Genomic DNA, 21,773 nt, shown 5'->3' with positions numbered 1-21,773 from the left:
TGCGAGCTGGAAAATAAAGATGGGATCAGATTTGGATGCCAGAAAGTCAACTGTGGCAGCAGAGAGAAAGACAGAAGTTTGTTTTTTGTTTTTGTTTTTAAAAGGCAATTTAAAAATCACATTTGTATTTTTGGGTAACTATGGAAATGGTATATCGATCAGAGGAGAAAGTCTCAAGAGATAAAGAAATTCATTAGGATGGGGTGCCTGGGTGGCTCAGTGGGTTAAGCCTCTGCCTTAGGCTCAGGTTGTGACCTCAGGGTCCTGGGATTGGGCCCCGTGTCAGTTTCCCTTCTTGTCAGGGAGTCTGCTTCTCCCTCTCTCTCTGCCTACCTACTTGTGATCTCTCTCTATCAAATAAATAAATAAAATCTTTAAAAAAAAAAAGAAGAAGAAGAAATTCATTAGGAAAATCACATTAGGAAAAATTTATTCATTCACTCAATAAATAGTTCTTAAGAGCCTCTATGTGTGCCAGGCATTGAGGCTACATCAATGAAAAGCAAACGTAAGAATCCCCGGTTCTCACAGATAGTGTATTATATTACAGTGGGGGAAATGGCTAACATTAATAGGACACTTACTCCCTGCTGGTCCTTATTTTTAAGCGTTTTACATCTATTCAGTCATTTAAGATAAACCTCCATGTGGTTCTAACAGGATCAACAGGAATGAAGTTAATGAAGGAATCTGATTCAACAGGAATTCAGGAAGCCGGTAAAATTAGCTGGATTTAGCAACCGGATGGACATGCATGGTGAAACAGAATGACTCTTGAGGTTTAGATCGCAAGGGTAATTGTTCCTTAATGGTTAAAAACAATTTCTGAAATGGTTATATGTACCCCACCTTACTTAATTTTTATAGCAAGGATGCAGTGCCCTTTACTTGGGGCTATTTCTACATAAAATCAAGTAAGAGGAGAATTATGGGAACACAGAATGGTTCTTTTTTTGTCTCCCGCATTTCTGAAGTCTACTGACCAGTTTTACCACTTTATTTTCAATTTCTTAAGTGGCTCTCTTGAGCTAAGCTCGAGAACACTGTTTTCTGTGTTCTCAACTCATGCCTCTAACAGTCATAGAAGTGGAGTTAAACGTAGCTGGTGGGGGCATTACCAAGATGAAATAATTAAACCTTTCTGAATCTAGCTAACCAGCAGGAAAAAAAAAAAAAAAAAAAAAAGAAAAGCAGGTACTTCTGCTTTCTCAGCTTGGAAGAATGTAGTCAGAGCTCTCTCGAAACAAAAAGAAAGAGAATTGTGTCTTGGCTTCCTTCATCAAACACTATTTCCTTCATCAAATGCTCCCAGCTTAGTTCAAAATTAACATGAAGAATAAAAAAAATAGTGTTAAATTGAAAACCAAACATAGCTCTATAATCACTTTCTCTTCATCTTTTTCTCTTGATTTCTTGGTACCAACGATATTGATACCTTTTACAAAAAGTAAATATTACGTTAAACAGTTCCTAGCCAGGACTGAATAACTCATTTTGGAAACTTCTACTATACCAGCACTGTAAGAATTCTAAATGTACACATATGAAGCTACATTGTTTCCTTAACATGGCATTTATTCCTTCAGTGAAAAATTATCTATACACAGCTTCTTGGCAATTGACTTTTGATTCTTAGGAGCAGAACCAGATTTATAAATTGATAATTTCATTAAGTTTACACCAATTGTTCCAGAACAGAATATTTAAGAAAATTATTTTTTTCTCATTTACCCAAACATTTTTGCTCTTAGGAAATGTACATTCAGGTATCAATCTACACTTGTGAACCAAGAACAAAGACTTGTATTTATTTGTGTGTGTGCCTCACTCTCTCACTACTTTTTCACGAAGTTAAACCTCACTAAATTTCATTTTTTCCTTATTTGCAATCAAGATTAGGTATGACATTTGCCCCTTCGACCTTACTGGATAATTAGAGAAAGCCACATGGCTTTAACACTTAGACTTTATTTATCAGTGTTTTCAGCGGTTATGGCTCAGTGTATTAGATTTGCAGTCGAAACTATCATTTGAGCCTCACATTTGCTAAACCCAGATGTTTCAGAGTACTGTATTTTTTTTAACCAAAGCTAGTTACTATATTTAACCTTCAAGTCTATAAAATTTATAATTCTAGTTAGTAAAAAGAAATAAAACATGTAAACTGAGCTCGAGAGAGAGAGAGAGTACTTTATATTTCCGTTATTTGACCACAGGGCAAACTCTTTATTATTAGCTTAATGAAAATTTTTGTTTAGCTCCTTGCTAATGGCAAAATGAATTTGGAAGCATTGTTAGCCTTTAAACTCAGCACTGCAGAAGCAGTCACCATTTCTCCACTCGTATCCCTGTCTTACCCCATCTTTCTACCAAAAACAAATAGACAGTCAAACTTTCCAAACAGCTGCTGTGGGAAAGACTAGAGAGGGGCAGAAGAAGGAAGAGGAGAGAAGGGGAAATGGGAGAGGGGAAATAAGCAAGATATGAAAGAAAAATGGGAAGAAGAAGAAAAATGAGAGGTAACCTTGAAAGCCCGTTAGCTACCTGCACAGTCATTACTCGGAGGCAGGAAGTGTGCTGGGTGAATGATCCCATTTTCGTGAATTACCTTACTTAAGCTTCAAAAAGAACCTCATTACCTAGAGGACTACTATTGGCCCACTTGGCAAATGACACCAAGGCTAAGAAGACTCCCTTAGTGAGATTAGGTTCACATTGCCTTTTTCTGCAAAAGGCAGAAGCAATATTTGTTCCAGTTCTAATTCCAAAGGCTGTGCTCCTAACTCCTCCGATGGACAGGAAGATAAGCAGGGTCAATAGGCTGGCCCTTCCTGTATACACATTTCAAAGTAAGGCATCTCATAATTAGTATGTTCGAAATGGCCTCTTCATTTCCTCTCTGAAACCTTTTCTATGCCCCTCTCCCTACCAAGTCTTTTCCAGCACCACCACTCTCCTCTGGCCAAGAAACCCAGGGCTCTGCTACGGAAAGACCCGGATGATTTGAACCATTCTAAACTGCTGGTTGAAAAGAGAAAGGCTTACAAATGTTCAAGCCACAGTAGCCAACAGCCCTTCCCAGGACCTGTATTCTAGTAGATCTTATGCTCTCTCGCAGATTAGAAATATTTGTCTCAGTGCCTGACATTACTTCACCATCTTATTATAACTCTCTTGAGTATCTTTCCTTTGGTTCTCATGTCACTAGCAATTAATTTTATTGCCAAGAATGCTTGCTTTTTTCCTCTAAGCTGAATATGTCTGTATAATCTTTTAATGCTTGTCCTCAAACCTTGTTTTCCGACTTAATGCACTTATTTCTACTTTTCCAGCCCTTGCTCTCAATTCCAGCTAACTGTCAATAATGACTTTGCCTTAAACCCTGAGTTACTGGTCACTTTAAAACAAAAATCTGTGCTCCTTCTAATAGAACGAAGAGCTTTCCATCTCCTTGTGTCTCAGTAGTTGGTCATCAAATAAGGAATAAAAATCTGAAAGCCTTGTCCTTAACTGACATTTCATATAAAGAACTGACTGGGCAGCTTCTCCAATTATGTCAAGATGCTATTTATATCTTTCAATAGCATATGAATTAAGGATCTTGGCGAATGAAAAAACTGGGCACCAAAAGACATAATCAAAGACAGAGGCAACAAATGTCTGGCTTTGGGCCAGACACGTAACAATGGCCAACACAGATATCATGTCTGAAGCCTCAGTTTTAACGCCAAACCAGAAGACGGCACTCTCTCCGACCGCATGCCCACGTCACGTGGGAGTTCAAATGGGGAAGCACCGAACAATTTTCACAATGGAGAGAAAAGGAGGGCTCGTCCTACTCAGTGTATCAAGCCAGATGGATGATCACATCTCCTAATTCTTTCCGATGCCCGTCCAAAAAAAGGTCTTGGATCTGACGCTGAGGGCTTGAAACTTAAACACATACGCAAGAAACTAATAAAAATTTATAGAATGACATTTTAACGGGGACTGAGGGTACTTTCTGCTAAGAAGAGCATTCTACTTCTCTACCTGGCATTATGTCTCTTATCACATGAGGCACAAAATTGGGGTAACTAAAAATACTTAAGGTCGTGGTGCTGACTTTAAAAATACACTGTTTAACAGAAAATTATCTATTACCATTAAATTTTAAAGATGTACGATTGTTGATACAATACACTGAAAACTTTTTTTTTTTTTTCCCTGAAAAGAATTCTCTAAGAATGACGTGAGCTCCGAACTAGTGGTTACTGGGAATCTGAGAATCCCTTTGGTCTTCCGTCTACTTCACTGAAAGTTTCAAAGGAATTTCCACAGCAGTTGGTTTCATGTGTTTAAAAATGTGAAAGCTTTCCTAAAAATCTTTCTTGGGCCACAGGGATTTAAGTTAATGCCAGGATAAGAGAATGTGCTAAAGGAATGCCAAGGTCCACTGGCAATTGTTGAGGAGTTTTTCTTAGAATATGATGTAATCGATCCTTACATAAAAAGGAAGCGCCTTTTCCCGATTTATCTATTCATTCATTTCAATATTTGTTAAATATTTACCCTGTTTACAACCCCAGGGAGGCCCTATGGCACAAAAATTAACGAGACCTTTTTTTGATTTGAAGAAGTTCCTTCTCTACTGATAGAGGTCTTCACATTAGCAAGTAACCAGAATACAACATTTTTGTAGATAAAAGTAGGGACAGATGCACAAAGAAACAGCGTTGCTAACTTTGTCATCACGATGCTGGGAGCAACTCTGGAGAGGAAATGTCACTTCAGGCAGGTGTTTTAAGAGTGATGAAGTTCATCAGGGTTGAGGGAGGGACACACCAGGAACAGTGGTGTGAGACCAGCTTTTGCATCACAAGAAAGAGGCAGAAACGTTCCTTTGAAAGAAGACTAAAAAGGGACACAAGCACTTTCATGTTAGAATACTTTATAAGAAAATTACAGGGCATTAAAGGCTGAGATGAAATCAGAGAATATGTTCAATTAGGAGCAGGATAAAAGAATGCAAGCTTTTGTCTTCTGCTAAAATTCTGGAGCACTAGAGGTCAAAAGGGATGTCTTTTCCAGGTCTGTAGTATTTTTGTACTGAGTTCCCCTCAGGAAGATAGAAAGGGTGAAACTAAAAGAAATGGAAGATGGTTTTGCTAAATCCACAGGTCATTGCTACATGGCTCCTTAGCTGAAGCCAGGGATAACGACAGCACATTTCCCAACTTCAGAATTTGACCCTGTAAATCATAACTTATAATTTAACTATATAGTAGATCACTGGCCCCAGAGTACCTCGATGGATGGCCTTTCGATATACTATTTTCATGTTCTTTACCAATATCCAAAAACTATATTTCATTACTAAATGTTCATTTTAAGAATTATACTATGACAGACTATAATTTAAAATTTTAAGAATTATGTAACATTTTAAGATGTTTAAAGATGTTTAAGGTGTTTACTAAAAAGCTTTTTCTATATTTATTGGGCATTGGGAATAATTTCCAGGTTGCTGTTTGAGTACATGGTGACATGAATATGGCTGTAAGTTTTTGCTTCCGTTGAGTCATGTCTTAAATGGATTATTACATCCTGCAGGACTCCAACTACTTATTCACAGATTTTTCCAAAGCCTTTTCTCTGTAACTTCACGCACATTATGGAAGTGTACCTGTTTCATCAACACTCACATATTAAGTGCGTTTTTTTTTAAGTTTCTTTGTAATTTCACTGATAAAACAAAAAATGGTACTGTAAGGTTGATTTGTGTTTATTCAAACTTTAGAAAGACTGAATATCTTTCCACATATATATTTTTAGACGAATTACAGTATGATATTAGACAAGAATACTATAAATTTGAGTACATGGTGGACTTTAAAGACCTCTAAAATAAAAATTCACGCTATATAAGAGACATAACTTTTGCCTACGGACAAACAGGCATTCTCACCATTAAATATTCTTAAAACCTTGGTCAGGAGAACCCAGGAAACAACAAGTTAACACCCCACTTTGCCTATCCTGCGTAAGTATGAAAGCCATTGCTTGCAGAAAGAATCCTGGGATTCAAACTCGCCTCTGGTTGCCTGGTTACGAAACTTGAGGAAGGACAATTACCTGTTTCTGTGACTCAGTTTCCTCATCTGCCAAAAAGAACAGTAATACTTTTGTTTGTTTTACTAAGCTGATAGGAATGCTATGAAAGCAAACCTGCATAAGTAATCATAAATCTTATATAAGGTTTAAGGCCTAATTGAAAGAATCCTAAAATATAAGAATCTCTCTCCACGTGTGTACATGTGCTATATCAACCAACACTTACAAAATCCAAACACAGTAGCACTCCCTGAGGTAAAATCCTGACATTACCAATTCTTCAAATAAAGTACTCTTCAGTCCTGCCATTTGGTAACAGCCCCAAGCTAAAAAGGGGTAACTCTGTCCTAATCACCATCCCCTTAGTGATGGGTGGTCCTAGTCCATCACTACATCCTAACAAGATTTCTGTGGCTAGCTAGTTTCTCATGATAATATAATTAAATCTGAAACAAGGGCTTTCAGCTCTCCACTTTCCTAAATCTCTTCTTGACTCCTGAAAGTAAAAGTTATTATGTAGTTTTTTAGGTTGTTCAAGGATTATGCTTGCTCCAGTAATTTCCTTAGTCACTGTCCTAAAAGCACGCTTTGTTTTTTTTTTTTTTTTAAAGATTTCAGCTATCCATTTAACAGGGAGAGAGAGACCACACAAGTAGAGGGAGCTGCAGGCTCTCTGCTGAGCAGGGAGCCCAATGCGGGGCTGAACCCCAGGACCCTGGGATCATGACCTGAACCGAAGGCAGTGGCTTAATCAACTAAGCCACCCAGGTGTCAGATGTCCCTCTAAAAACACTCTTGAGGACTTGGAGAAGGTGAATTTTATGGATTGGAGAGAGAACTGGAATAGACAGTTCTTAATTTTGGGCCATGGTGCTGTAACTGGTTTCCCAGATGTGAAATATTGGAAGCATTTCATGTATTTCATGGAGATGGTTTATGGATAAGCTTACTATCTTTGTATAAAAGAGATGATAACAAACTTGGTAACCAAACTCACTGGTCCAAGAAGTCTGTCATCACCTACATGGGAAGAATAATTAGCCATTGACAGAGGTCTGTTACCTCCTGGACAGATGATACATTCAGAGAGGTCACCTGGCTTTTCTGACACCTGGATCCCTCCAACTAAAAAACATGAATAATGTTTGTTCATAGGATTCAAGCACCTTCCATGATTCCAAAGACATACATATCTTTGAGAAGCGTCAGAACATATCATATATGTGTCTTCATAAACATATATTCTATTACATAAAATTTATGTAATTAAACATAAAGATTTTGAAAATGAAGGTCCATATTACAGTCTATACAAAAATATTTTTCTAGAGTGTATTTTAAAAAAATTATGGACTGTATTAACAAGATATATATAAATGAGATATATCTAATTTTATGGATCAAAAAAACTCTTAGTTTAAAATTATTTTTATGGAAAGGATGGATATCTTTATTTTCTTCCTCTTACCACAGATATTGGCAATATTTCTTACTTCTGTGGGGCAAAATACCTCATCCTTCCCAGAGACATAATTTCATTCAAGATACTCTTGAAATAGTACTGCATTTCTCATTCAAATGTTAGAGTATTTTACAAGACAGTGCAAAAATCCTTAAATAGGGGCACCTGGGTGGCTCAGTGGGTTAAAGCCTCTGCCTTCGGCTCAGGTCATGATCCCAGAGTCCTGGGATTGAGCCCCGCATCGGGCTTTCTGCTCGGCGGGGAGCCTGCTTCCCCCTCTCTCTCTGCCTGCCTCTCTGCCTACTTGTGATCTCTGTCTGTCAAATAAATAAATAAATAAAATCTTAAAAAAAAAATCCTTAAATAGTAAGTATCAGATTAAAACAATTTTGAAGTAGATACATGATTTTTTATTTTTTTAACCTTGCAGGTTTCTGTGTTTATTCTGCAGAGGGATGTTTCCTTATACCAGGTGAATTAAGATAGATTCTGTTCCACAGACAGTTTGTCAGAATCTGCCCGAGCCCCACAAGTAATGCCATGTTGGCGGTGAGAAGAAAGGTCAAGAACCGTTGCTCTGGAATGTTTCCCTCTCACGTGAAACTCCAGCTCTAAAAAAGCTCCCGAAAATGATGCATTTTCTATTTCCATAAACACAACCCTTTGATGTTCAGCCACATTTTCAGCAAATCAAAAACTAAACCCTTGGGACGCCTGGGTGGCTCAGTGGGTTAAAGCCTCTGTCTTCGGCTCAGGTCATGATCCCAGGGTCCTGGGATCGAGCCCCGCATCGGGCTCTCTGCTCAGCCGGGAGCCTGCTTCCTCCTCTCTCTCTCTCTGCCAGCCTCTCTGCTTACTTGTGATCTCTGTCTGTCAAATAAATAAATAAAATCTTTTTAAAAATAAATAAATAAATAAACCCTGTCTCTTCAACTAGCCATTTCTCACTTAATATTTTGAAATATGATAGGGCATCATGTTTTCTAAAGTTTAAGTACAAATCAAAATTTTAAAGGAAATGCAACCAGTCCATCCAGCTAAGGAAAGGAATGGGCGGAGTAACAGAGTGGCTCTGTGTCAGACTGGAAATGTAATAACGTTGGGGGAAAGCACAATAGTAAAAAAGCAAAACTACCATATCTTAGAATTATAACTATTTGATTTCAAACTTTTTTGAGTAATTTTAAGGAAAATCAGACTTTTGCTACTGAGATATATGCAGTCATTCTAAGTGACAAACCTGGTACCTTGAACTAATAATTTAGTCTATAAATTTTGATCTACTGGGGCACCTGGGTAGCTCACTGGGTTAAGCCTCTGCCTTCAGCTCAGGTCATGACTCCAGGGTCCTGGGATCAAGCCCCGCATTGGGTTCTGTGCTCAGCGGGGAGCCTGCTTCCCCCTCTCCCTCTCTGCCTGCCTCTCTGCCTACTTGTGAACTCTGTCTGTCAAATAAATAAAATCTTTAAAAAAAATTTTGATCTACTACACAGATTTGAATTATTTCAGAGCTCTCCTGTAAAGTTTACTGACGGAAGACTTTCCCACTTGAGCATCAAGATTCAGTAAGCACGTTTTTCTTTATAAATCGGCTTCCTTCTTAGAAATCGGTTTCATACTAAGATTCCTTTTATCCATAAATAAAATATTAAACTATGACTTGGTTACTATAAAAATAAAGGCATCAAATTTACTAAACATCTGGCCTCTAGGGAAAATCAAATATCTGAACCTAAATTAACATCATTTTTTGCCTCTCTGGCACGCGCCCAGCAGATGCCATTTTTTAGAGCTGTGATCACATTATGTCCAATGATATTTTAAACAAGTGCTATTTAATGCTTCACAAAACAGCAAAGGGAAGCATGTCATCTTTTTGAGATAGATGACATAATAGTGTACTTTTTAAAAAAAGCATCATTAGAAAACAGATGACTCAATCCGAATCATTTGTTTTCTCCTTCCTTCATCTCTTACCCCCACATCCCCCTCCCACTTCCTGTGTCTTGTTCACACAACATACGTACTTCCTGAGACTCTTTTGCTTCTGCTGAGAGAACAGAGACATCTTTATGATGACTCTAGAAGTGGCCCGTTTTTCTCCCGGCATACTGCATTAGGAAGAGAGCCAAACAGAGGGTGAACAGCACTCAAGGCCTTGGGGGACAGTGACAATAACATTGTTCAGGAGACTCAGAACACAGGTCATAGCCTATTCTCTGCAGTATTCAGACTTCACTGAGGAAAATTTTATTTTATTATTATTTTTTAAAGATTTTTATTTATTTATTTATTTGGCAGAGAGATCACAAGTAGGCAGAGAGGCAGGCAGAGAGAGAGGGAGAAGCAGACTGCCTGCTGAGCAGAGAGCCCAATGCAGGGCTCGATCCCAGGACCCTGAGATCATGACCTGAGCTGAAGACAGAGGCTCTAACCCACTGAGCCACCCAGGCACCCCTATTATTATTTTTTAAGATTGTGTTTATTTATTTGACACAGAGAGAGAGAGCGCGAGCGAGTGCACAAGCAGGGGGAGCTGCAGACAGAGGAGAAGCAGGCTCCCCACTGAGCAAGGAACCTGATTTGGGGCTCTATCCCAGGATGCTGGGATCATGACCTGAGCCAAAGGCAGATGCTTAACCGACGGAGCCACGCAGGCGCCCCCACCAAGGAAAATTTTAGCTAGACTGTGCCACAAAATCCTCCAAACTAAGAAAATCATTAGACATACTGAGATTGATAAAAAACACATTTACTTAGCACTGATTTCCTGATAAATGCAATTATTCAACAGCATTAGTCCATACAGCACCCAAGTACAAATCAGCAAAAGACACCCCCTCGGGGCAGACACATGTGGGTAGGCACACGGCTTGAGAGTGGAGCTGGGTGAATTCCAACATCCTCTTGCCACCTCAAGCGGGCAGCATCATGTAGAACATATTCTGAACAACTGGACACGGGGATCCTATTTACATAGGTCTTTCTTTTAGTGCTTTGCAAATCCCAAGACAAAAATAATATAACTGGAACATTTATCTATACTCATTGCAGAGTAGTACTGTGTCAGATTAAGAATGTAAGATTATCTAGTGGCAAATAAAAAATTCACTCAGTATAAATTCAGGTGAACAGAAAAGGATACTTTATATAGATTCTTTGTAGTGAACAACCAATAAAAGTCACTCTCCTGGTTTATACTAACAGGAGAGTGAATACTTACCACCATCTTCAACTGTAAAATGGAACATATCACTTGTGGCATTGGCCCCGTCTTTTAAAACGTAGCATATTTTCATGTCATCAATGTCAGCTAGAAAATAACCCAAGAACAAGATGATTCATTACTAAGGTGAGATTGGTGACTCATTACTTACGGTAAATCCGACTGGCTCTTCTCTGTAATCACATTTAGGTTTCCTAATTCCAAGGGAAGCAGTGCTATCTGATTTCTCCTCTCTCTAAGCCCCTTGATTTCAGCTGTCCCATGGAAATCTGATCCCTTACCCAGATAGAGTGCAAGAGTTAGGTTATAATAATAGCAAGGTGTTGCCCCTCCCAATGTTATTTGCATGTTCATGCACCAAAGAAGTGACTGTCTAAATACGGAATGTCAGACTTCATGACAGGTGGAAAGGGAGATAGTCTGAGGCATGAAAGATTTCCTGACACTGCCAAAATCACACTCTTTTCCTCCCTAGAGGGTTGGCTCTCAGAGGAAAGAATATCCCTGCCCTCCTCTGGCTAACGTTTCTTACCTCTTGCAATACACAACAGACTGTTTTTAAGCTCTCCAGAGTTCGAAAAAAAAAAAAAAAAATCAAGGACATTTTACATCCCAAAGATTGAAATAACTGTCATGACCCCAGAAAAGAATTAGAACAGAAAACATCTAACAAAACCTGAAACCTTTATTCATAGTGAAAAGCTATTCTGCCTCAGGAACCCTCTTTCTTTTGCTTTCCGGCCCAGCTCTCAAATTTACCAGCACAGTTTGTTTTCAGTGATTGACTGACATACAACTTCAAAAATTTATTCATGCATTTTACTAATTCCTTTCCTAAATGATTAAACACAGACAACATAATAAACCAAGAACCATCCTCTTCTGTGATGCTCGCAGCATGACGTTATTGACCTGGGCCAGGCAGTAAGTAGTTATTTCCAAGGCTACATAAAATCAAGTTCATAGCTAAGAGTAGTTTCCCCAGTGGTATGTAACATTTGTGTGGTTCCAGTGGGCTCTACAGTTTTTCCAACTTCTAAGAGTTCTTTCTACTAAGTTCGTGCTACGAAGTCTGCAAGCATCATATATAAGAAAATGAATTTATGAAATAATAAGCTCAAGTGATGTAAGGTACTGGGATCAACGAATGACTCCAAGAATTTCTGTGACCCCATCTGACAGATGGGAAATGTACACGCTCCCTTGCCTCATACAGTTCTGAAAGGTGACTTGCTTACAATCCGACATTTGAAAATCTGATTTAATAGTTAATGGTAACTTCCTGTAAAAGGGGTACTAACAGATGAAGCAAATTCAAGACATATTCTTCCCCCTTAGCATTTTATTTCTAACTCTGCTCTAATTTCCCCAAATTTCTGCCTACTGTCATTTGTATCTTTCTGCGTGGCTACCTTTCCTAGAAGATGGAAAACTTCTGGGATTCTTTTTTCATCCTTTTTTTTTTTTTCATCCAGTCCTTTGCTCAGGGTCTAATATTCAGTAACAGCTCAAACGTTTCTTAAAATGAAAGAGTCCAGAGGTCTGGTGGACCATGCTCTGACCGCTACCTCCGTGTGTGTGATGTTTTGACAGAGGTAAGGAGCAAAGCCCTTGCAGGCTCTTTACCTGTCTACTCCTACAACTCTTGACCCCTTACAACCTTTTAATTCATCAGGAAAACTGTGCTCTAAGGGCACATCTTTAGCCTAAGGACAGTCTTCTGGTCATGTGGGGAAGACCTTTTTCCAAACTTCCCCATTCCCTCTTTAACTGTGTAAGAAAATCTAAAAGCTCTACCACAAGAAAAGAAAAATTCGTTAGTGTACCCAAACTCTGCATCGTTGATTTCTTGCAAAAGCTATGGTATTTAGGAGACAGTTTTGCTGAAACAAATCACCACTTCAAAAGTGATTTCTTAAAAACTTTTCTTTTTTTTTTAAAGTGAACATGAATGCAATTAGGACATGCAGGTGTCAAATTTTCTGCCCAAGTTAGGGCATGTAATATTGATTAGTTGGAACAAACCAAAACCCTTTTCATTTTCTTTATAACTCAGTTAGTAATTCATGGTTCAAAAAAGTGACTTCTAAAAAAATCTCAAATAAGTAAAGACTTTGATCATACTACTGTTATTGTATAGGAAACTCTAAAGCTATCAAAAACATCACAAATTATATATAAACACTCACTTCTTAAGGCATAGTAGTATTAGGAAGATCAAAACCTAGTAGCAAAAAAAGGTCATCTCCTTTCGGTAAACACCTAACAATTACCTGGATTTTCTTCTAATCACTGATCACACATCCGATTTATTTCGGTTCATGTATACAAGCATTCCATGATTTTGGGTTTTCGTTTTAGTTCTAAGTTCACTGACATGCCTGGCAACCACACCCTGGTTCAAACTCTTTGGGGGAAATTTCTGAAAGTGATCTGTAATGTATCTCTCACAAGACATTATTGTGTACTTATTGTACAGAAAACAGTCTGGGTCCTTGAGACAAGTGATTTAAGCCCGGGACGGAGACAGCAGGGGCACCCTGCCAAAGACACATCATTGAAATAATTTCTCTTATTTGTCTAATTCTACCTTGTTAAGTCTTCTAATAAAATTGGATGAGGTTTAGGAATGAATGAATTTTCTTTTCCTAGGGACCATTTAGTGAATCGGTTTGGGAACAAACTTCTTTGCCCATATATGGCTAACTTGACTTAACTCAGAGCACTGAAAATCCATCAAAATACAGCTCAGCTCATCCCTTCATGATAACAGAAAAACAAAAACAGATCAAAGCTAGTGTTGTCCTTACTCAAGCTCCTGCGTTCATTTCTCTTCAAGACAACAGCACAGTGGCTCGACAGTGGAGCTCCCCCATTTTCCCTCAGCCATCTTGTCTCCAGAAACTACCACTCTGAACCGAACTGTAGCCTCCATTTGCTCAGATGAGTGCTCAGTGATGAATTACCAACAGTTTTCCTAGGCAGCGTTTGGGTTCTTATTGGAATGTGCTCATTTCCCTTATAACCTTAAAAATGTATCTTCACTTTTTATAATAAACTGATACTCTATATTTACAAATGACCATAAAGACTAATAAAGGTGAGTCCATATTGGTGAGAGAGAGAGAACGTATGCACATGCAACAGCCTCCCTCTGAAATAGTATAATGTAGAGTTTGATATTTAAGATATAATATTCCAACATTATCAGCTGTCAGATCTGCTCCATAGACTTTAAGTTAAATCATCTGCCTGTCTTCATCCACAAATTCCTTTTTTTTTTTTTTTTTTTTTTTTTTTTTTTTAAATATATATTTTTTTTTTTTTTTTTTTCTTTATCTTTAAATTCTTTTTTTTTTTTTTTTTTTTTTTTTTTTTAATCCTTAAAGTCAGATTACTTGTTTCAGGTCAGAGGAGCGATTTGAAATCACATTTTCTATCCTGTAATATATTCCTTTCATCCTCTTCACTTTCCATGCAAACAAACCAGTCTAAGATTGCATGGCATCTCTGTCCTCAGAAAGTCTTCACACAAAAGTTTCCCGCTGGTCTGGCATGACACTTGGCACTCTGAGGTTTTCCTGTCCCTGCAGGCCCTACAATATATTCAGGCTTTCAGCCAACAATCAGGAGGTTGGAGTTCAGGGCTATTTGCCAGCATCTAAAACAGAGAAGCGGTTCACTTTAACACTAAACTTTGCGACATCCGTTTATTAAAGCATTTGTTAGAGTCCAACACTGTTGCGGGAAAAGAACACCCCCACTGGGATGCCCCGAGGGTAAACTCCATCTCCACTCACAGAGCCAACACAGGAGAGATCTAGTTTCCATCCTGACATGGTGAGATTTTCATGAAAGCCACCCGTTGCCCTCTGTAGTGAAGGTCGCACGTTCTGGAGAACAGAGCCTTGCTTCTCAAGCCCGCACACTGAATGGGCTTCCCCCTTCTGTCAGTGAGTGACTCTGCAGAGGTCACCTGCACTTCCTGTCTCAGACTGTGTCCACACACAAAGAAAATTTAGGTTAGAAAAACGCTTTAGCTTCAAGAATGCAGGTGTTGGAGGCCACGGGTGTCTGTTACTGTGTTTGAAAGAGGAAGCGAGAAGAGATCTGAAACAAGAAAATAATTTCCTCCTTCTGTCCTGCTATTCAACTTGTCAACGTTATCTTCAGGTTCTTAATAAAATGAATGTACATTCTGGTGATAGACATATTGTCTCGGACATCATTAAGGATGCTCTACGTGCGCATGTGCGCACATGCGTGTGTGTGTGTGTGTGTGTGTGTGTGTGAGATGGAACCATACCTTGTACATATAATTGTTATAACTCTACACCTCTTCATGTATTTGGTGTTTGCCTAAGTCATAAAATATTAGAGAAGAATTCTAAATCTAAGAAGTACATATACATTTTTTTTCAGTTACAAAGTTTCTAAGAACTGCAATAGGATTAGAACAATGCTCTAACAATTAAAGTAATATAGACTTGAAGGCTCTATTTGAATGGAAGGTGAAAATAACAGTAAGAAGAACACAAAGAATTCAGAAAGCACAACCTTCGCTCAGGTGCCCAAATGCTTCATGAGCCACCTGCAGTACACCTGACAGACCCAGACGATGGGGGTGGGAAAGAAAGCAGACCTGAAGGGCTTGCTTCAGTTTTAATTCCCCCCAAGTCTGGTTCCAGCCTTGGAACCAAGCATACCTTGTTGCTGTCAAAAGACATTGAAATTCCTTCTAATGCAGGGCCCTGCAGTGGGAATACGGCAAGAAGAGAGCTATTCTCCCAGAAAAGTAAGTCCCCGCATCCCCCCCCAATCTCTCTATTTCCCTGTCCTTTTCTTCCCTTGGACTCAAATTTGATCCCTTATTTACAACATTTTCAGGAATAGCCGTACCCTCAGAAAATAAGACCTGAATTTTCCATTGGGTATAAGGAAATAAAAGAGTACCATACCTTGTGTAAACTGAGTCACACTGTGGTTGCCTCTGTCCAGGTTGAGGAGATAGCCATGTTGAGGGGCCTCTGTCACAATAAACCTGAGAGAAAAATGTAGGCTGTCTCTGTCCTCTGCTTTCAATATTTTGCTTGTGATCATGAACCCCAAGTGACCAGTAGGCAGAGTGCGAAGTGTGGAGGCCCCTTTGTTCACAGCAATTTGGGGGACACTATCGTCAACAGCTAAGACCTGGATTTTCATCACTTGGGGTCTCCTTGTTTCAAATGTTGTATCAGGGAAAACATAGAACTCTGTATGGGAACCATCAGTCACCGTGAAGGAGAAGCTGTCTTCACTCGACTCAGTGCCATCATGTCTATAGCTGATTAAGTTTTCATTCAAGTCTTGCTTGGTAAAAACCATGGTGGGTCTGGTATTGTTAAACAGGAGTTGACCGTGAACAGGCACCTGGATGACAATGAACTTCAGGAGTTTGTCAGGAGTATCTCTGTCTTCGACAGTGAGTTCAAAGGGAGTGATCAGCTTGTTTTCACCTTCACTGACAACCAGGTTATGGATGGTGACCACCGGTTTTTTGTTATCCACATCACTAATGGAGATACGGAATGTCCGGAAGACAGGGTTACGTCCGTCAGTGACCTGAAACTCAAAGCTGTCCATCTTGACTTCGTCGTCAGCTGTATGGATGTAGTAGATTTTGTTGCCAGCCAGTTGGAGCTGAGTGAAAGATGTGATGGATGTTCCAAGTTGATCTGTGCACTCTAAGTGACCTCTCATGGGAGCCCTGGTGATGGTAAAAACTAAGTTTTCATCGGGACTGTTCAAGTCACTGGTGCTTAGTAGATCTGTTGTGAGGGTGACTTTGCCACCTTCTTTCAAGGATACTCCTTTGCTTATCACATCCGGGAAGACAATGTCAATGCTCCCAATGGAAACATAAAAGTAGCGATCTATGAGGGCATTTATTCCATCAGTCACATCAAATTTAATTAGGTCCCGAATGCCCTCTTGTCCAAAATGGACATACTGAATTAAGTTTCTGTCCACTTCGTCCTGGGTAAAATTCATGCCCAGTGTGATATTTTCCAAGGCACCTGTAGGTTTTCGTCTCTGCAATAAGCCATGTCCTGGCCCATATCGAATAATATAAACCAAAGATTTGTCTTCAGAGTCCAAATCCGTTGCCATTAATATTTTGTTGTTGATAATTTTGGTTTCCCCAATTTCTATTTCTAGTCCATTATTGATCATCATTCTGGGGGTCTCATCATCAACTGGGATAACTATAATGAGGACCATCCTTTCCACTGAGTGCTTACCATCTGTTAGTCTAATCACAAAACTGTCTTCCTGGGTCTCGGAGTCATCATGCTCATAAATAATGCTTGAACTCTCTATGATCTGATCCAAGGTGAAGCTTTCAACCAAAACTGTGCCATTTATCAGCTGGTTCATGATGTGACCTCGAGTAGGAAATCGGGTAATAGTGAAAGTTAGATCATCTGGGGGCATGTCAGCATCAGCAGCATTGAGGATGGGCGTATCAATCACCAGACTCATGCCCTCCATCACCATAAATTCTCTCATAAATATTTCTGGCTGTTCATCATTGGTGGGAATGATGACAATGGGGAAAAAATGTCTCTCTGAAAAGTTAATGCCATCAGAACAACGAAATATAAATCGGTCTTCCACAGGTTCGACCCCTTTATGGACACTCTGGACATAGTTAATATGACTCTGCCTGAGGTCTTTCAGGGTAAAGGCACTTATGGCAATTCCTGCTCTTGATTTCTCAGAGCCCGGGGCTGGAGAAATGTTTTCAACATAACCGGAGGTAGGCTGGATAACTATAGTGCACAAGAGGTCATCAGTTAGTGAATCAATATCTTGAGCACTTATATGTGTTGAGGTTATAACACTTTTATCACCTTCCACAACTATAAACTGTTCACCTACAGAAATTTCTGGAGCCTGGTTATCAACAGGGAGGATGGTCACCCACATGGTAACTCCTTGGATAGTATTGCTACCTATTACCCATTCTTGAGACACATCTGACAGACTCAGGTTAAAAGAGTCCCCTCTGGGCAACAGGCCTATCTCACCGCTAGTGTGGGCATAGATGACAGAGCCTTCCAAGATGTCCTTTTGGGTAAACTGCTCTGCTGGAACTCCGTTGACCAGGATTTCTCCATATAAGGGTGGATCTTCCAAGACAAAAGTCAACATCACATCATCAGTGTCCTCGTCAGTCCCCTTGATAACACTGGCAGTGATTTCAGTAGCTCCATTTTCAAGAACATCTAGGTAAGACCCCAGAGTGCCAGCAGGAAGGCTCAGCGTGGGCCCCTCATCATCTGCCGGCCGGATGTTCACTCTGAGAGTGATGGGCACCACGTGGTGTCTGTCACTGACCTCCAAGGAGCAGCTATCAGTGAGAGACTCATCACCATTATGGGCATAGGAAATCCGACCCTGTTTTATGTCTTCTAAGTGGAAGACCTCCCCAACATGCAATATCTGTCCAGACACTCTCATGTGGCCGTGTTTGGGCGCCTGCGTGAGAGTGAAAGAGATGTGGGCGACGTCAGTGTCTACATCATTCACACGCAACTCGGTCTCACTCAAGACATGGTGGCCCTTCTCCTGAATGGTGAAACCCGTGTTGAGGATCTCAGGTGGCTGGTTGTCCACTGGCTGCAAGTAAAGCGTGAAGGTGCCTGGAGCCACATTCCCAGCTTGATCCTCCACCTGGAACTGGAACTGGGCCACTCGGGCAGCCACTCCCAGTTCTTGCTCTGGAGGTCTGTAAGCAATTTTATGGTGGTTGATCTGGGCTTGGGTAAAATGGGTCACCATGACTGAGGGGTTGTCGGTCAGGACCAAGGTGCCCAGTGGGGCGGGCGAGTGGTTTTCGTCTGTGTCCATGGGAGGCTGGGTCACTGTGTAACACAGGTCTCGGTCATCCGTGTCCAGGTCGGTGTAGCGCAGCCACTTCTTCCTCAGAGGGGTGAGCTGGGATTCCTGCACCACCATCCGAAGGGGACAGCCGCTACCCAGCTCTGGAGGGAGGCGATCCACAGGGTGAATGCGTATCACAAATCTGTGTGGTCCAGACTGATTAGGAGGATCATGGTTATCCTGGACCCGAAATGTGAACTGGTCCATCACTGGCCCGGGACTGTGGGGCCCCAAATGCCTGTAGAACAGCCGTCCCTCGCTTATGTCCCGCTGCCGCCACTCTGTCACTGTTTGCTCATAGAATGCTCCCTGTCTCCTCCAAGGGCCCCTGCTCAGCTCCTCCTCCTCACGGGGAGGATGCGTTTGGCGGAGAAGCAGATGCCCTGCAGTCGAGGAGGGCGACTCCAGCACAAAAAGCAGCAGAGAGTCGTCTGAGTCAATGTCAGTTGCACTTAGAGCAAGGGGCAGGATGGGCACTGTCTCACCTTCTGCCAGTGTCAGCCCTGTGTTAGCATTGAGGACTGGTGGCTGGTCATCCACAGGCACTAAGGTGATGGGGAACAGGAACTGCACCTGGTGCCGGTGTCCTCCATCCACCATTCGAAGGACAAGGTTGTCACTCAGTGAGCCATCTTTGTCATCGTGATGGTAGACCACCTGGCCAGCTGCTAGCTCAGCCACCGTAAAGGTCTTAGGGGTGGAGCTGCCATGGGTGGCACCCAGAAGGACAAGGTGACCATGCCGGAGCCCAGCCACCACCTCCAGCTGCACTGCCTCCAGGTCATCCTCATCGCTGATGACCAAGTTTTGTGGCCCACTGCCCGCAGGGCCTGTAAGGGGCCGGGACTGGCCCTCATAGAGAATAAGGCCGGTGTTCCGGGTGACCACGGGAGCCAGTGTGTTCATGGGCTTCACCACTACCATAAAAGCAAAAGGGTCTGAGGCAGCTCCTTCCAGGTCCACTACCTCCAACTCCAGTTCAAAGAGCCGCTCCTGGTCAGAGTCCTCAGAGGGGGGCTGGTAGGCAATCTTCAAGAGTCGCAGGTCCTTCTGAGTGAAAGACGAGAGGGGCAGGCTGCGATCATCAGTACTAACTAAGTAGCCCTGGCCAGGCTGGAAGGGAGAGGTGAGGTTGAAGATCAACAGGTCGGGGGGAGACTCAGCATCCTCAGCGGCCAGCATGTCTGGGGTCAGGGCGGTGAGTACAAACTGATCCACCTCCATCATCATCATGGCCACAAAACTGGGCTTGGGGGCGGTGTTCTCCGCCCCTCCTCGGATTCTCACCAGCACCTGGAAGTGCTCACGTTTCAGAGCAGGCCTGCCCACAGGCGAACCACGAGACCGCAGCTCCACCACCATGGGCACCCAGTCCCTGTTTGGGGACCGACTGGGGGCCGTGTGGCGGTAGCGCACGCCTAGTTCCTGGAAAGCTTTGCAGTCCATCAGGAGAGGATCCTGGGCGCCCCCCTCGCTGGCTCCACCTGGAACTTGCGGGTAGTGAAGGAGCTCCCCGTAGCGAGGCAGCGCGCTCAGGCCCGAAAGGATGCCCACGCGACATTCCTCAGTCTCGGGCTGGTAGGCAAACTCCAGGCTCCGCGCGTCCAGGGCATTACTGGTCCCCAGCAGCTCCTCCACGACGAGGGGCAAGTTCCGAGTCACAACCTCTAGCTGGGTGAAGACCACCTCCACTTCCAGCACCAAGGGTAGCACTGCTGCCCCTCCCGGCGCGTCGTAGCGCAGCTGCAGCCGAATGCGATCCCGCGATGGGCTGCGCGCGCCCAGGTGCGAGTAGCGTACCTCTCCCGGGCCGAAGTCGCACGGGAAGCGCTTGGGACTCAGGCGGCCAGGCCTCTGGGCCAGCGCGTCGTTGTCTAGCACGGTCACCGAGCAGCGGTCCCCCGGCTGCACCTGCAGCACCAGGTCGTGAAGCGGATCCAGCCAGACCTCGCGGCCGAAGGGCACCCGGAGCCCACGGTTCGCCAGCACTATGGCCTCCTCTGCGGGGACCCCTGCAGCCCCCGCGAGATCCGGGGACAGCAACGCTCGCTCAGGGGCAGCGGGCTGTGCCGGGACGCAGCTTACCGGTGACAGGAGAAGCAGCAGCAGCAACACGAGGAGGGGCGGCAGCGTAGGTATCTGCTGAAAACTGGTGGGGTTGGCCACCCCGCCGGCGCCGGAGGCGATCCCGGGAGTCCTGGCCGCGTGCATGGTCCGGGTGTTAGAGCTCGGACAGGTCAGCCTGAGAGAGCGCAGTCAGTCCCCCGGCAGGGAGCAAGAAACCCCCTCCGGAAAGTGCCAGGAACTCTGTACTCTGTAGCCGCGGCTGGGCCAGGATGGAAAGTTGCGCGGGGCGGGCAGGGCTGGCGCTGCAGCGGAGGATGAAGCCCCCCGGCGTCCCGCTCCGCCACCGGCCGCGCACTGGCTGCGAAAACCGAGTCCCTCCACTCCTGCTTCCCAGGTCCCGGGACCTAGAGCTTTGAGGGAAAACCCTCCCCTATCACCCCCTTACTCCAGTCCTCCCAGGAGGCCAATCGTTGGTACCGGGAGGAGGCCCCGAGTTGAGGGTTGGGTAGTGATATCTGCCAATCAGTTCCTAGGGGCGGAGGCGGGGAAACCTGGCGGAGAGGAGGATATTCAAGGCTCTACAAGTTGTCCTGGAAGCGAAGGGTACCGGCTGTCTCGAGGTGCCCACCTGTGCTCACGTTTCGCTCTGGGATGCCAGGGCTGGGGTTCCAGCAGAGGAGTCGGGACACGCGGCTGGGCTTGAATCCGTTCTTCAGCTGCCTGGGATCCAAGATTACACATTTTTGCTCCCATCCCCTCCAATTCGTTGCAGTCTCGCGCGGGGGAGTGTGGTTATTGCTCACCGGGATTTGCAAACCCGAGAAGAAAGTTATTCGCAATGTTGCTTGTGTTTGAATCGAAACCCAGAGCAGTTTGGGAAGAAAGGATGGGGCATATTTGCAAAAGTAGGACAGCTAGAATGACAAGCCAATGCTAGGGCAGGTTGCACACACACACACACACACACACACACACACACACACACACACACACACACCC

At 42.9% G+C, this 21,773-nt stretch overlaps 1 protein-coding gene across 1 annotated transcript in view; it reads right to left on the bottom strand.

Annotated features, from left to right (window-relative positions):
- Window positions 1–20,918, bottom strand: part of LOC111158555 (FRAS1 related extracellular matrix protein 2) — a 149,260-nt gene extending 128,342 nt beyond the window's left edge. Inside the window, exons 1-2 of the mRNA XM_022520655.1 lie at window positions 15,740–20,918; window positions 10,779–10,868 (exon numbers count right to left, since the gene is read on the bottom strand). Of these exons, the coding sequence (XP_022376363.1) occupies window positions 10,779–10,868; window positions 15,740–20,918 (5,269 nt within the window). The remainder of the gene's footprint in view (window positions 1–10,778; window positions 10,869–15,739) is intronic.
- Between the last annotated feature and the right edge of the window lie 855 nt (window positions 20,919–21,773).

Source organism: Enhydra lutris, unplaced genomic scaffold (genome assembly GCF_002288905.1).
Source record: "Enhydra lutris kenyoni isolate GAN:26980312 unplaced genomic scaffold, ASM228890v2 scaffoldscaffold60, whole genome shotgun sequence".
NCBI lineage: Eukaryota > Metazoa > Chordata > Mammalia > Carnivora > Mustelidae > Enhydra > Enhydra lutris.
Note: the sequence above shows the minus strand (reverse complement) of the source record. Positions and strands in the feature narration are given on the sequence as shown.